The 13,654-nt window shown below is 61.4% G+C and overlaps 3 protein-coding genes and 3 non-coding genes across 9 annotated transcripts in view; 3 read left to right on the top strand and 3 right to left on the bottom strand.

The window, feature by feature from the left end:
* The window catches only part of TBL3 (transducin beta like 3), a 44,498-nt gene that overhangs the window by 242 nt on the left and 30,602 nt on the right, over positions 1-13,654 (bottom strand). The window contains exons 2-22 of one of the 3 annotated variants that reach the window (XM_050774254.1): positions 6,274-6,421; positions 4,365-4,416; positions 4,180-4,275; positions 4,049-4,096; positions 3,794-3,935; positions 3,626-3,710; positions 3,375-3,545; positions 3,211-3,286; positions 3,035-3,128; positions 2,765-2,946; positions 2,544-2,685; positions 2,379-2,437; positions 2,179-2,282; positions 1,532-1,679; positions 1,213-1,443; positions 1,069-1,139; positions 825-981; positions 695-753; positions 447-550; positions 290-361; positions 39-197 (exon numbers count right to left, since the gene is read on the bottom strand). In XM_050774254.1, the coding sequence (XP_050630211.1) occupies positions 39-197; positions 290-361; positions 447-550; positions 695-753; positions 825-981; positions 1,069-1,139; positions 1,213-1,443; positions 1,532-1,679; positions 2,179-2,282; positions 2,379-2,437; positions 2,544-2,685; positions 2,765-2,946; positions 3,035-3,128; positions 3,211-3,286; positions 3,375-3,545; positions 3,626-3,710; positions 3,794-3,935; positions 4,049-4,096; positions 4,180-4,275; positions 4,365-4,416; positions 6,274-6,314 (2,293 nt within the window). In that variant the 5' untranslated portion in view covers positions 6,315-6,421. Of the gene's footprint in view, positions 1-38; positions 198-289; positions 362-446; positions 551-694; positions 754-824; positions 982-1,068; positions 1,140-1,212; positions 1,444-1,531; positions 1,680-2,178; positions 2,283-2,378; positions 2,438-2,543; positions 2,686-2,764; positions 2,947-3,034; positions 3,129-3,210; positions 3,287-3,374; positions 3,546-3,625; positions 3,711-3,793; positions 3,936-4,048; positions 4,097-4,179; positions 4,276-4,364; positions 4,417-6,026; positions 6,190-6,211; positions 6,422-13,654 lie in introns of those variants that run through there. The other 2 variants (XM_050774256.1, XM_050774255.1) reach the window with 2 other exon arrangements.
* On the bottom strand, positions 7,059-9,312 carry RNF151 (ring finger protein 151). 2 transcript variants are annotated; one of them, XM_050774512.1, is made up of 4 exons: positions 9,109-9,312; positions 8,579-8,751; positions 8,177-8,273; positions 7,059-7,572 (listed from the first exon to the last, which is right to left on the bottom strand). In XM_050774512.1, the coding sequence occupies exons 1-4, from the start codon at positions 9,109-9,111 to the stop codon at positions 7,081-7,083; spliced, it is 765 nt and encodes a 254-aa protein (XP_050630469.1). In that variant the 5' UTR covers positions 9,112-9,312; the 3' UTR covers positions 7,059-7,080. The 2 variants fall into 2 exon arrangements, with proteins under 2 accessions (XP_050630469.1, XP_050630470.1); XM_050774513.1 differs by having other exon boundaries at positions 8,579-8,724; positions 9,109-9,310.
* LOC126945158 (small nucleolar RNA ACA64) lies at positions 10,489-10,615 on the bottom strand. The gene has a single exon (XR_007722329.1). It is a non-coding gene; the product is annotated as a small nucleolar RNA ACA64 (small nucleolar RNA).
* Positions 10,883-13,646, top strand: RPS2 (ribosomal protein S2). Its single transcript, XM_050774493.1, has 7 exons — positions 10,883-10,934; positions 11,113-11,292; positions 11,376-11,465; positions 12,447-12,554; positions 12,794-12,967; positions 13,047-13,206; positions 13,437-13,646. The coding sequence occupies exons 2-7, from the start codon at positions 11,116-11,118 to the stop codon at positions 13,607-13,609; spliced, it is 882 nt and encodes a 293-aa protein (XP_050630450.1). The 5' UTR covers positions 10,883-10,934; positions 11,113-11,115; the 3' UTR covers positions 13,610-13,646.
* On the top strand, positions 12,597-12,730 carry LOC126945125 (small nucleolar RNA SNORA64/SNORA10 family). Its single transcript, XR_007722302.1, has one exon. It is a non-coding gene; the product is annotated as a small nucleolar RNA SNORA64/SNORA10 family (small nucleolar RNA).
* Positions 13,237-13,369, top strand: LOC126945126 (small nucleolar RNA SNORA64/SNORA10 family). The gene has a single exon (XR_007722303.1). It is a non-coding gene; the product is annotated as a small nucleolar RNA SNORA64/SNORA10 family (small nucleolar RNA).

The raw sequence follows: 13,654 nt of genomic DNA on the forward strand, positions 1-13,654 counted from the left end.
CCCCCAGGATCCCTCAACCCCAGGCTGTGCCCACGTACCAGTGTAGGGCAGCAGGGCCTCAAGCGCTGCCCGCACGCCTTCGTAGGCCAGCAGCTCCTCGGGGGCCTCGCGCCGCAGGAGCACACCCAGCACGGCCTGGGCTTCGTGGCAGTGCCGCGAGTTGGTGTTCCACGTGACACAGAAGCGCAGCAGGGCCTCTGTGGGCAACAGGACCCTCATCCTCTTGCCCAGTCAATCTGCCATGACTGGCCCTTGCCCGCCGGGCCACCCACCCTGACCGGCCCCCAACCTTTCTGGTCTCGCCGCAGTCGGAGCATGGTGGCTTCCAGCTTCTCGCAGGCCTCAGGGTCTCTCCGGATGGCTGTGGGAGGAGGGAAGGCTGAGCTGGGGAAAGCAGAGCCCAGTGGTCCGTAGACCCAGCCTCTTGCCCCTGGGTGAGCACTGACCCTGGATGACAGTCAGCACGGTGTGGGGCCGATCCAGGGAGATGGCCAGGCCCAGTGCCCGCAGGTACCGCTTCTCATGCAGCAGGTTGTCCAGCTCTTGCTGCCTGCGGGGAGGGGAAGAGAGGCCACTGAGGGCCGCTGGCAGAGCCATCGGAGTCAGCAGGCAGCAAGCCTGGTGCTCAGCCTCAGTTTCCCTACAGCACAGAGCAGGGTTGATGCCGGGAGGGGCGCCACTGCCCTGGTCTTACCTGACCACCTGCTCCTCTTGCCTGGCCTGCTCCTCTGCCTGCTCCGCCTCGGTCACATCCTGGGGTCAGACTGGGGTCAGATGGGGCCTCCACTCCACCCCGACTCTTCCCTGCCCTTGGGGCCCACAACCTTCCAGAGGATGACTCGGGAGTCGCTGGCCCCAGTGAGGGCGCGGTCATCCAGCCGGCTGCAGTGCAGCCCCCAGACCTTGTCCTCGTGGGCATCCAGCGTCCGCACACACTCGTTGTTCTTGATGGTCCAGAGCTTCACGAGGCCATCCGAGCCGCTGGGTTTGGGGTGGGGAGAGGCTCAGCGTCAGGCAGGTCACCCCGCCACCCCCCACCCCATCGCTGCCCTGCCCCAGACCACTCACCTGGACAGCAGCTGCGTGCCACGGCTCACAAAGGCCACCTTCAGCACAGAAGCATCGTGCCCCTCGAATGTCTGCAAAGAGGAGGGGGTAGGGCATGAGATGTCACCAGGGCGAGAGGTGGGGAGGGCCTGGGTCGCCGCTTACCTTAAGACAGCTGAAGTCCTGGAGCGCCCAGAGCTTGATGGTGCCATCAGCTGAGGCTGTGGCCAGCACCTGGTCCATGGGAGAGAACTGGACGCACCAGAGGCCACGCCGGTGACCTGAGAAGACACCCAGCAGCTGGCACTGCGGCAGGGCCCAGAGCTTGGCCGTGCGGTCCTGTGAGCCTGTGGCCAGCAGCTTGTCGTTGGGGGCAATAGCCACGCTGTTGATGTCCTGGCAATGGGAGAAGGTGGTGGCTCAGCACCCCCCCGCCGCCAGCAAGGGCTTGGCCACACCCCCACCCCCGTGGCTATGGAGTCACCTTATCATGGCAGCGCTGAGTGGTCTGGGCCTGCAGGAGGATGGGGCCGTTGTCTGGGGCTGTGTTCTTGGACAGCAGGGCTTTGGGAAGAGGCCACAGCTTCACAGTGCAGTCCTGGCTGCCTGTCACCAGGAAGGACTCCTTCAGCCTGTGGCCCAACAGGAGAGGAGGAGACACAGCTGAGCCCCGGCCAGTCCTGATGGCCAGCTCCCCACAGGGCCAGCCTGGGAGCCCACGGTCCAGACCACGGGGACCGTCCCAGCATGCGGGTTGGCCTGGGTCACCCCCAGGCACCTGTAGGATCACGCCCTGTGTACACTGTCCACCTGCAGCACCTGGTGACTCAGCCCCAGCCACAGGACCCCAGGCCTACATGCAGGGGTCACCTCTCCACCTGGGCCTCATGCAGAATCGTTCTCTCTGCCTAGTTCCCTTCCCCCTTTAACCACTTCGCCGGGGCTACTTCTGAGGACTGCCCTCGAGGCACGCAGGGATCTCCTGTCCTGTTCTGTTCCACATCTCTGGGCTGGAGCCTCAGAGCAAGCCAAAGCTGCCGCTGCCTCCCCAGCTCCCTGAGTGGCAGCCCCTGCTGGCAGGCCTGGGCCTCCACCTCCTTGACACCCCTGGGCCCAGCCCCGACTCACTACCTAGAGCAGCAGACGGTGCCCACGCTGTGTGTGTGACCGGAACCCTGAGCCACGCAGATCACCTGGCCAGCCTTGTTCATTCTCCAGATACGGACGCTCTGATCCTGGGGACAGGGAGTTGACGAGAGAGGCTGGTCCATGGGCCTACTGCGTGGCCTCCCCGCCTGGTGCCTCTGCCCCTACCTCTCAGGGTGCCTTACCTTGGCACAGCTGGCAAAGAACCTTCCTTTCCGGAACACATCCAGGGCCAGGACGATATCTGAGATGTTGTGGGGAGGTATAGGTCACACAGCAAGATGTGGGAAGGGAAGCAAGCAAGGGACCCAGGCAGGTCCCAGGGTGTCAGGTGGGCTGGCCCCACTCACCCGTGTGGCCATGGAGGATTTGGCAGGCTGACGTCTGCAGCTCAAACACTTTCAGGCAGGGGCTATTGGAGGCCACGATGACGTGGGAGTCCTCAGGGCCAAGAAACCGGACATCCAAGACCTCCTCACTGTAGCCAGCGAACTGCAGGGCGGCAGGGGGCAGGAGATAAGAGGAGGGCTGGTGCCCGCAGCCTCCAGACAGAGCAAGGGCAGGTGTGCACCTGTTTCTGCAGCCGCAGGGAACGAGCCTCATAGAGCAACAGGTTGTGGTCGGCGGTGGCGCTGAGGAGCAGGCCAGCGGTGCGGGCCAGGGTGCAGTGAGTCAGCTCCCGCCCGGGGCCCGGTGGCCGGGCCTGCGTGTACACACACTGCCCGGAAGCTGCCTCCCACACGCGCAGAATGCCTGTGTGGGTGGGGACAGGGCTGCTGAGACTCAGGTCCACAGGCCTTCCCCAGCCCCATACCGCTGCCCGTATCCCGGCCCAACACACCTTGGTCGCCGGCTGTCAGAAAGTACAGGCCTGAGGACTTCACACCCAGCTGGGACACTGGCTCCTCTGGCAATAGCACAGCGGCCTCCACGCTCTGGAGACGAACTGGGTCACAGGCTGCTGTCATGCCCCCTCCCCACCCAACTCAACCAGCCCTGGCCTCCAGGCATCCCCACCTCAAACACAGGCACGGTCTTTGTGGCCTGGCAGCTCTGAAGGTCCCAGATGACACAGATCTTGTCACGGCCGGAGCTGGGGCAGCAACAGCAACCTCAGGTCAAGTCTTAGCCTCGGCCCCCACTTTCCAAGCCTCCCCCTCGTACCAGGGCCCACTGCTGACCTGAGCATGGTGTGGCCGTCGGCGCTGAAGGTCAGTGAGGTGACAGCGCTGTAGTGGGCAGTCAGCACAGCCAGGCACGACCGGTCCTGCAGTGACCACACGCGGATGGCGGCATCCGCGGCTGAGGAGAAGAGCAGCAGGCGTGTAGGGTCCGGGTGGAAGGCCACTAGGCTGCGGGCGGATGGGACAGGATAGGTGAGCTGTGCAGTCTGGGCAGTGCCTCTGCCCTCCCCCTCCACCCCCCAACTCACTGCACAACACCGGGCGAGCCTCGGAAGTGGTGTGTCCCATAGTGCCGCACGATGTCCCAGATGCGCACGGCCCCGTCACAGCCACCTGCAGGGAAGCAAGGTGAGGGAGTGGAACGCCCAAAGCCCCTGCATCTGTGCCCGATACCCACCTGTGCTGCAGGGCCCTACCTGTGGCTAGCAGCGTGGAGGTGGGGTCGAAGGCCATGGTGGCCACGGGGGCTGTGTGTATCGCCTTCCACAGGCAGGTAACGCTGCCCTCTCGCCAGGCCCACTGAGCCAGCAGCAATGCCCGGCTGGCTGTCACCAGCACCTGGGGGAGGATACAGGTCAGCAGAGGGGCAGCAACACCCTGCTCACAGCTTCCTGGACTCAGTCTGGGAGGAGGCGCTGGGGCAGGTCCCCTCCAGGCCCCGCCCTGCGTACCTCATCATCAGGGCTGAGGTCAAAGGCAGTGATGTTCTCCTGGTCCTCCTAGGGGAAAGAGTGGTGTGCAGAGCACGGTGTGAGTGGGCTGCCCCCTCCACTTACCCCTCACCCACCCAGGCTACCCTCACCTGCTCCAGACTCCGCAGCACGACCCCCGAGGCCACCTCCAGAATGTTGACTCTGGTGCCACAGATGCAGAAGAGGTGCTGGCCAGTCTGGTCCAGCTGGGGACAGAGGGGTCTCAGCCAGGCAACATTCGTCACCCCCCACGGTCTCTGGCTGCCCGCCCCCCTGCCCTTCCCCAGGCTGGTACCTGTGCTTTTCCGCCCTTGTAGAAAGGTTCAATTTTACGCTCCACAGCATAGCTGGAAGGAGAGCAGGGGGAGAGTGAGCACCACCCACCCCTTCAGTCCCCAGGGCCCAGCCCTGTGTTGGGTGCTCCTCTTGAGGTGACCCCAATGTCCCCTGCCCTTGAGTTTCTGGGCAACAGCAGAGACGGCATGGGGTGGAACCAGCAGTACTACAGGGGGCTGTTGCTACCCCCGTCACTGAGAAGTGGAGACCTGGGCTGGTGATACTTGAGGCAGCAGGGGGTGGGCCTGTGTCAGGCAGAGTCAGCCCAACAGCCCAGGGTTCTCAGGGATTCCCCAGTGAGAGCCAGGGGGGTCCTTGGGGACACCCCTGCCGGCGGTGGGTGGCCAGGCCTGGGTAGCCAGCCCAGAGCACATCCTCCCAGTGTCTTCATCCCTAAGGTCTGGCATACTTCTTCCCCTCGCTGGCTTCTCCCTTCATCCCCAGGCTTGCCCAGAGCCCAGGTCTCATGAGCAGCTGTCATTTCTGTGACCTCACTCCTGCCCCTCCTCCTTCCCTCTCCATTGCCTCCACCTGGTCCAGGCCATCGCAGCCTCTGGTCAGCCACTCTGGCCTCTTCACTGGGCCCCCTACCTACCTCTTCTTTTTTTTCTTTCTTTTTTTTTTTGAGACGGAGTCTCCATCTGTCACCCAGGCTGGAGTACAGTGGCGCGATCTCAGCTCACTGCACGCTCCACCTCCCGGGTTCACACCATTCTGCCTCAGCCTCCCGAGTAACTGGGACTATAGGCAGCTGCCACCGCGCCCGGCTAGTTTTTTGTTTTTAGTAGAGATGGGGGTTTCACCATGGTCTCCATCTCCTGACCTCGTGATCCACCCACTTTGGCCTCCCAAATTGCTGGGATTACAAGTGTGAGCCAAATTGCTGGGATTATAGGCGTGAGCCACTGCTTCCGGCCTCCCCTACCTACCTCTTAACCCTGCTGCCAGGTACCTTTCAGAACATAACTGAAGATGTCACTGCCCTGCATCAACCCCTCCCTTCTGCCCACACACCTCCCAGACCTTGCCCAGAAGAGCTTCTGCCATCCTTGCCTCTACTTTCCTTCCCTCTCATGGCCCACAGTGCACCCCATTGCTCCTGTCCCAGCCTCTGGGACGGGTTTCCTATCTCCCCCCCCCCGTTCCTTGCAGCCTGGGCTTCTCTTCCCAGATGTCAAGGTCTGGCTCACTGTGCTTCTGGAAGCCTGACTGCCAAAACGAAAGCAGCCCCTGAGCCCCCGCACCCAGTTGACCCTCCCATGGCGGTGCTGCCAGCCTGGGACCTTCCTTTACCAGTGCTTGGCACAACCAAAGCCCCATAGCTGCCAGTGGAAACGCTAATCCCGAGGCTGCGCTGCCAGGGCAGGGGCACCAGTACTGCTATTCGACAAAGGCTTGGGGAGTGACGGGGCACAGAACTCAGGGCCTCCTGGGCTTCTGCAGACCCGCCCCTCTCCCGCTGTCTACCTGCTCCCTGGAGAATAGAGATCGCGGGTAAAACGTCCCCAGGCCGACTGCTCAGAGGTGGTTCTTCGCCTCCCGCCGCCTCCCAGGACCAGCCCCGACCTAGGCTCAGCCCTCTCCTCCCCTCATCGGGACTTCTGGTCCCCACTCCACCCACAGCCGGCTTCTCGATGAGCCCACGCTGCTGCTCCCGGCGGCCAGGCTCCGATCGCCGCCCTCCCCGAGAGCAGTCGGGGCCGGCTCTCCCGCCTGGTATCACCGCAGCCTCCGCGACCCCGCGAGCCGGCGCACACATGGCCTGTCGCCTCCACGGACCAGAATGCGTGCCCGCTCCACGCGCACCTCCGCTAGGCCGGCTGCGAACCGAGCTCCCTCCCCGCGCGGCCCCAGCGCTCCGGGCTCACTTGGCCTTGAAGCGGCCCACTCCGGCCGCGGTCTCTGCCATGTTGCCGCCGCCGCCGCTCCAGCTGAAACCGGCTAGGGCCCCGGCAGCCGCCGCCGCGTGACAGAAGTTGGTACCGAACTCCTCACAGAACTCCACACTCCCGGCGCGCCGCGATGGCGTCACCGCGCGCGACCACTGTGACGTCCTCACCGGCGCGGCGCGCTTGGCGCCATCTTTGCTTCGGGCAGTGGCTGCTGCATCGGGAACCGGAAGGGGTCGGAGACGTTTCCGGCCTGGAGGGAGGGCCATGAGCCCTGAGGGTGCTTCGCGGTCCGGTGAGGGTAGACCGGCGCGGGTGGCGTCGCTGGTGGCCTGGCTCTTTGATAACAGTATAAAAAGGCATTCGTGGCCGGGCGCGGTGGCTCATGCCCGTAATCTCAGCACTTTGGGAGGCCGAGATGGGTGGATCACGAGGTCAGGAGATCGAGACTATCCTGGCTAACACGCTGAAACCCCGTCACTACTAAAAACAAAAAAATTGGCCAGGCGTGGTGGCGGGCACCTGTAGTCCCAGCTACTCGGGAGGCTGAGGCAGGAGAATGGCGTGAACCCGGGAGGCAGAGGTTGCAGTGAGCCGAGATCGCGCCACTGCACTCCAGCCTGGGCGACAGACCGAGACTCTGTCTCAAAAAAAAACAAAAAAAAGAAAAAGAAAAGATGAAAGAGAGCAGGCAAATGCCTGGAGAGGGCGGTAGGGATACACCGGTGACAGCTGTGAGGGCCGCAGGCACAGAGGCAGGCAGGCCTGGGCTCCGCTTTTATTGACCTATTTACAAGGTACGTTGGCCCTGGGCTCCCCCACCACCTCAGCCCCAGCGTTGCCTTCTGGGGCGACCTTGGCCTCCTCCTGTGAGGTGCCCTCCAGCAGAGCGGTGTCTTCCTCCAAGAAGTTGCTGAGCTCCGCCAGCTCTCGGCGAACGACGCTGGTGGCTCGGTGCAGCCAGCGCACGCGCCGCAGAAGGCACAGCAGCAGGGTCCGACTGCGCTCCTGGCGCGCGCTCCAGGCATTGTGCAGCTCCCGGTAGCAGTTGTGGCGAGCGCGCTTGGCCGGGTCCAGCGTGGCCCCGCAGCCCAGGGGGCAGCGCTGCTGGGATCCTTGCTGGCAGTGCTGCCGGTGCTCTGCCAGGGCCCCACGCGGCACGCGCGAGGTGCAGCCCTCGTTGGGGCAGGCCATTAGCTCGAAGGGGCATGAGTCCTGGTGCCCCTTGCGATGGGCCAGGGGGCACGTCACTATGCAGCCAGCGTTGGCATTCTTGCACTGAGGGTGAAGAAGAACACGTGTGAAGAAATCAGGCGGGACACCCCCAGAACCCCCCAACCCTGGCTTTCCATTCACCAGTAACCAGGGAACCGGGAGCCTCCCACACTTTTCTGACTTGGGTGAGTGGGTGGAGAGAACATTGGGGCAAATGCTCGGAAGTGGGAAGAAGCTAGAAGTTCCAGGGGAGGGGGTGAGGCCTGAGTCTTGGGGAACTGGAAAGTACACAGTTGGGTTGGTCTGGTGAGTGGTATGGATGCCAGGCTTTCCTTTTTAACCTCAGTTTACCCATCTGTGAAACTAGGGGGCTGGAGAGTAGTGGCCAGCACACCAGGCACTAGATCCTCTGAAAATCCTCTGTAAGTCCTCTATAATCTCCATTTTACAGCTGAGACCCCGGGGCTCGGAAAAGTTAGGTGACTTGCTTAAAGTCACACAGCAACTAAGCAGTAAAGCCACGATTCAAACTCAGCCACGTCTGGTCCTCCCAAGGCTGCACTTGTCTCTCTGAGGATAGGATTCTCCTGCCCCCTCTCCTGGCCCTGCCCCACCCCTACAAGGGTGAGAAGGGTCGAGGGTCGGGGGAGTGGGTACTCTGAGCTACCTTGACTTCCAGGCGGCCAATGGTTTTCCGGAGTTTATTCACGCGGACTATCTTTTTCCTTTTCACCTCTTTCCTACAGCACGGACAGGTCTTTTGTCTGGAAGGAGGCATGAGTAGGGGTGAGTGTTGGGAGTAGGAAGGGAGCCCTGGTCAAGCTCTCACTCGGTGACCCAGGTGGTCCCTTCATCAGCTGGAGGAGGCATCAGGGCATATTACAGGGCGCTCTCATCTCTGAGGCTGGGGCCGGGGTCTGCAGATGCCACTGAGTGAGGGTATACACATTTTAGTTTAGGGAGATTTCGTGGCTGAGTCTTTTGGCTGACTTTCCCCTCTGTTCTGGGCCACAGCAATGGCCCCCAGTCTCACTCCTCCCCTCCCAGCCCCTTGGGTACCCGGTGGCACCTGGCTAGCCACTGGAAGATGCATTTTTTGCAGAAGATGTGGCTGCATGGCAACCTTGCTGGCCTCTTGAGAACCCCATGGCAGACGGAGCACACAAAGTTGCTGTCAGGAGGGCTGGCGAAGAGGTTGAGATCATACCCGCCACTCTGCAAAGGCCAGGTGTCAGGACCTGGCTGGGACAGTGATCCAGTCCCTGGTCCACATACCCAGCAACAGCCTAGCAAGCTTTGGGCGAGGAGGTGAGCCACAGAACTTCAAGTAGAGGGGCTGGCTCAGCACCCACTTTGAGGGGGCAGCTGTAGGGGTTAGGGCCCCCTACCCCAGGACTACTAATCCCTGGTTGGAGACGGGGGCCTTAGCCTAGAATCAGACCTAGCCAGAGCCTTCCAGGTTTCATTGTACCATGTGGGGGCCTGCGACCCACTGCCCACCCTTTCCAAGTGCAGTGGGGTCGATCCCTGAACAACTGGGCAAGTTTCTGGAGTTGGGCACACATCTAAAGGCTGGAAGTAAGAGGACCCCAGGCTCACCATGATCTGTGTCTAGACAGCAGCTCCACAGGCCCCCAGAGCTCAGGAGCCTGCATTTCACAGTGGGTGTGGGCTGACATCACAATAGCATTGTCCAGCTCAAGCCAATCACAACCCTGGTTCAGGGCCCAGAGACCCTGTACAGCCCAGCCCTTGTTCCCTTCTGTAGAGGATCACAGGTAGCTGGGCACAGTGCTTACACCTGTAATCCCAGCAGTTTGGGAGGCTAAGGCAGGAGGATCACTTGAGCCCAGGAAACCAGCCTGGGCAACTCAGTGAGACCCCACCTCTTTTAAGTCACAGGGCTGGGTGCAGTGGCTCATGCCTGTAAGCCTAACACTTTGGGAGGCCGAGGCAGGCAGATCACTTGAGGTCAGGAGTTCGAACCAGCCTGGTCACCATGGTGAAAACCCATCGCTACTAAAAATACAAACAAATTAGCCGAGCGTGGTGGCAGGTGCTTGTAGTCCGAGCTGCTTGGGAGGCTGAGGCATTACTGCTTGAAACCGGGAGGCAGAAGCTGTAGTGAGCTGAGATGAACCAAGCTTCATGGAGCTCTTTCCCCGAGGCCAGGGCTTCAGTGGGATCACAGGGATTGCCGCCCTCTTCTCTCCAGAGGGCTGCAGCTCCTAGGGCTCGTAGAGTATGGGGGCTTCAGGCATTGACCCACTAGGGGTCTTCACTTAGGGTCCGACACTCAGGGGTAGCTCCAAGGCAGTGAGAACTAAACTCCCAGGGAAACTGCTGCCCAGAGCAGGGGCCCAGCCTCCCAAACCAGGTGTCTGATCCGCTCCAGCCTAGCACCACTGGGGCGCTGAGTTCATCTAGGCCTAGCTGGTCAAATCCCTTAGAATCTCACCTGGTCTCACAAGGAAGTCACTGGAAGCCTCTGAACTTCCCATCCTTGCGAGCGCTCTGCTGGCCCCACCTGGCGCCCTTTAGGCCTTTACCTGAGGCGCGCATGGCCACAAGACTGTTCCCAATCTGGCTCCGCCACTTAAGAAGCGTCGGACCTTACATGTCACCTGCCAACCTCCCACATCCTATCCTTGTCTCCAACGCGGCGTTGGGATGGCCAGGAAAGACGAGGAGGCATCTCGCTAGGGTTCTCCCCGCCACTGCGTGAACAGATGCACTTGCCAGGCTGATAGGCGGGTCGGGACCCCAAGAACACCCGCACGCAGTGAGTTAGGCAAACAGCTTTATTTGAAAGACAGGAGACATCCGAGTCCCCCCGACCCCGCGGTCCTGGCGACGTCGGTCTCAGGCATGGGAGGACCAGTGTCCTGCGGAGAGAAAACAGGGTTAGGGGTCGGCAGCCGGGGTCAGGAGTCAGGGGCCAGACCACGCGAGCGGCCACACCTGGGGGGAGGACGCGGCGCCTGTCGGGGCCTGGGTTTCACCGCCGCACGTGGAGCAGCGCGCGGTGAGCTGAGGCCCCCGGAGGCTCTGGGCGTCGAATCTCACCCGCGGCCACGGCCAAAGCCGGGGGTGATTTTCAACCAACGCCGGTCTCCAAGACCACCAGTGGGATACCGGTGGTCAACGCAGGAGGACCTACCTAAGTGAAGAAGGCAGTGCAAAGCATGCGCGGGCGTTTATAGCTGCTTTCCGGGTGACGCAGATTCCCAGGCCGCGGCTGGGGCCGGACGCGCAGGAGCACGCCGAGCCCGGTGGGGGCGGGGCACCGCGGAGCCAATCACAGGTTGTCTTATGGGAGCTCGGCGCGCTCCCGCCCGGGGCGGGGCCGCGGAGGTCTCGCGGCGCTTGGTGTGATATAAAAGCTGCTTCCCAGTAGGCCTCGCTCTTCTTTTCCGAGAGAACACGTGAGTGGTCGTCTTTGCTGCTGCGGGTTTGGGCGTGGGCGGCGGGAATCCGCGGACATCGAGTCGGGTCTAGGCTCCCGAGTCCGCGCTCCTGGGCGGGAGGCCCCGTCGGGGTCTTGCAGGGGGCTGCTAGATGCCTAGACCGCACTGACTGCTTGGTTCTTGTCGTTTTCTCCAGCAAATGGCGGATGACGCCGGTGCAGCGGGGGGGCCCGGAGGCCCTGGTGGCCCTGGGATGGGGAACCGCGGTGGCTTCCGCGGAGGTTTCGGCAGTGGCATCCGGGGCCGGGGTCGCGGCCGTGGACGGGGCCGGGGCCGAGGCCGCGGAGCTCGCGGAGGCAAGGCCGAGGATAAGGAGGTAGGTTTCAGCTACGCGCGGGATCGGGCCCGTAGGCGGCGGTGGAGAGCGGCCCTGGTCACTCGCGCCTTTTCTCCCTCTAGTGGATGCCCGTCACCAAGCTGGGCCGCTTGGTCAAGGACATGAAGATCAAGTCCCTGGAGGAGATCTACCTCTTCTCTTTGCCCATTAAGGTACGCGTCGGTCGTTGGGGCGTTGAACAAGTGCGACCCCGAAGTCGTTTGGGCTGGGGTTGGATAACCATCTGCCATTGACCCGCCTTGAAGGGCCCAGCGTCTCGTTTGAGAGGTTGAGGCTGTGTTGCGGGCTGGATGAGGAGGGGATTCCACTTAAGAGAGGTTGGATGGATATATCTGAGCGAAGCGAGAGCCACAAAACGCATTTCAGCGCATCTTCTCACGTTCGCAGCGAATTCATTTCCAAAGAGCTGAGACAGAAGCAGCGCTCAGTTCATGCCATCCGAGAGGACGATGAAGTTCAGGTTGTGGGACGACACCGTAAGGGTTAGCAAACTCACAGTCCGCGTGTACGGGACAGCTGTCATCCGCGTCCAGCGGGTGCAGAGGGGAAAGGCCAATGGCGCGTTTGTCATGTGAGCTTTCGCCCTAGCAAGGTACGGTGTTCATGGCTAGGCCAAAGCTGGACAAACCAAAAGGAAACCTGAGTGGAAAGCCATATCTCACCAAACGAGGAAAAGGACAAATAGGAAGAAACGATTGAGATGCTGAAACATGCTAATCTTACAAATTTCCATTAAAACTGCTGAAACGTAAACGAAGGGGACAGATGGGGGATGCCAGGTGAGGAGGTTCATGACTTTTTTTTTTTTTTTTGGCGGGGCAGAGTCTCGGCCTGTCACCCAGGCTGGTGCGATCTCGGCTCACTGCAACCTCTGCCTCCCGCATAGCTGGCTTTACAGGCGCCGGCCACCACACCCGCCTAATTTTTTGTATGTTTAATAGAGATGGGGTTTCACCATGTGGGCCAGGCTGGTCTTGAAATCCTGACCTTGTGGTCCACCCCACCTCAGCTTCCCAAAGTGCTGGGATTACAGGTGTGAGCCACCGCCCCGCCGATGACTTTGGTTCTTTAGTAGCATAATGGTACTAAGTTTTTCTTTAATGCATTCCCTACAATTATCTTGTTTGTTGCAGGAATCTGAGATCATTGACTTTTTCTTGGGGGCTTCTCTCAAAGACGAGGTTTTGAAGATTATGCCGGTGCAGAAACAGACCCGTGCTGGCCAGCGCACCAGGTTTAAGGTACCTGGCTGTCCTGGAGCGGGCTGGGCGGGGCTTGTCAGGACTCTCTCGGCTCTGCGTAGTTGCACTTGGCTTCACCCGTGTGACTTTCGTAATGGGGAGAGAGAGAAAAGATCTCCTCAGGACCTCGGATGGGCCTTACTGTGGCCTCTCTTTCCTTGAGGGGCGCAACAGGCCCTGGACGGTGGGCGGTGATTGCGTGTAGGGCCACCAGTTGCCTCACACACATCTCTTCACAGGCGTTTGTTGCTATCGGGGACTACAATGGCCACGTCGGCCTGGGTGTTAAGTGCTCCAAGGAGGTGGCCACTGCCATCCGTGGGGCCATCATCCTGGCCAAACTCTCCATTGTCCCGGTGCGCAGAGGCTACTGGGGGAACAAGATCGGCAAGCCCCACACTGTCCCTTGCAAGGTAGGCTGGTGGCAGGTTGTGGGCCTGCTGTGGGGCGGGCTCCCTTGGGCCCTTGCCTCCTGACTTCTTCCCTCACCAGGTGACAGGCCGCTGCGGCTCTGTGCTCGTGCGCCTCATCCCTGCACCCAGGGGCACTGGCATCGTCTCAGCGCCTGTGCCCAAGAAGCTGCTCATGATGGCTGGTATTGATGACTGCTACACCTCAGCCCGGGGCTGCACTGCCACCCTGGGCAACTTCGGTAGGTGGTCCACGCATGGGGCGTAGCCATGGTCTCTCAGCTCCGCTTAACCACACGGGTCCGGCGTGTGCTTGGCGTGTGTTCAGGGAGGCAGAGAAAGGCTCTCCTAATGCACGACAGACCCGCCCAGCATGGCCTCTCTGTTCCTAGGAGTGCGACAGACACTTTTTGGGTTGGGGGACTTGCCTCAAGCACACCACTGACCCTCCTGGGGTTCTTTTGTTGTGCAGCCAAGGCCACCTTCGATGCCATCTCTAAGACCTACAGCTACCTGACCCCTGACCTCTGGAAGGAGACTGTGTTTACCAAGTCTCCCTATCAGGAATTCACTGACCACCTTGTCAAGACCCACACCAGAGTCTCCGTGCAGCGTACCCAGGCTCCAGCTGTGGCTACAACATAGGGTTTTTATACAAGAAAAATAAAGTGAATTCAGCCTGTTACTATG

The sequence above is a fragment of the Macaca thibetana genome, chromosome 20, assembly GCF_024542745.1.
Source record: "Macaca thibetana thibetana isolate TM-01 chromosome 20, ASM2454274v1, whole genome shotgun sequence".
Lineage (NCBI taxonomy): Eukaryota > Metazoa > Chordata > Mammalia > Primates > Cercopithecidae > Macaca > Macaca thibetana.

Excerpts from the sequence above, each read along its gene's own strand:
- RNF151 (XM_050774512.1), bottom strand. Across the intron at positions 8,274-8,578 it reads ATCTTCCAGTGGCTAGCCAG|ACAAAAGACCTGTCCGTGCT; the intron begins GTGCCACCGGGT and ends GCCTCCTTCCAG. Across the intron at positions 7,573-8,176 it reads TTGGCCGCCTGGAAGTCAAG|TGCAAGAATGCCAACGCTGG; the intron begins GTAGCTCAGAGT and ends CTTCACCCTCAG.
- RPS2 (XM_050774493.1), top strand. The coding sequence starts at position 11,116 with ATGGCGGATGACGCCGGTGCAGCGGGGGGGCCCGGAGGCCCTGGTGGC. Across the intron at positions 11,293-11,375 it reads GCAAGGCCGAGGATAAGGAG|TGGATGCCCGTCACCAAGCT; the intron begins GTAGGTTTCAGC and ends TTCTCCCTCTAG. Across the intron at positions 12,555-12,793 it reads GCCAGCGCACCAGGTTTAAG|GCGTTTGTTGCTATCGGGGA; the intron begins GTACCTGGCTGT and ends ATCTCTTCACAG.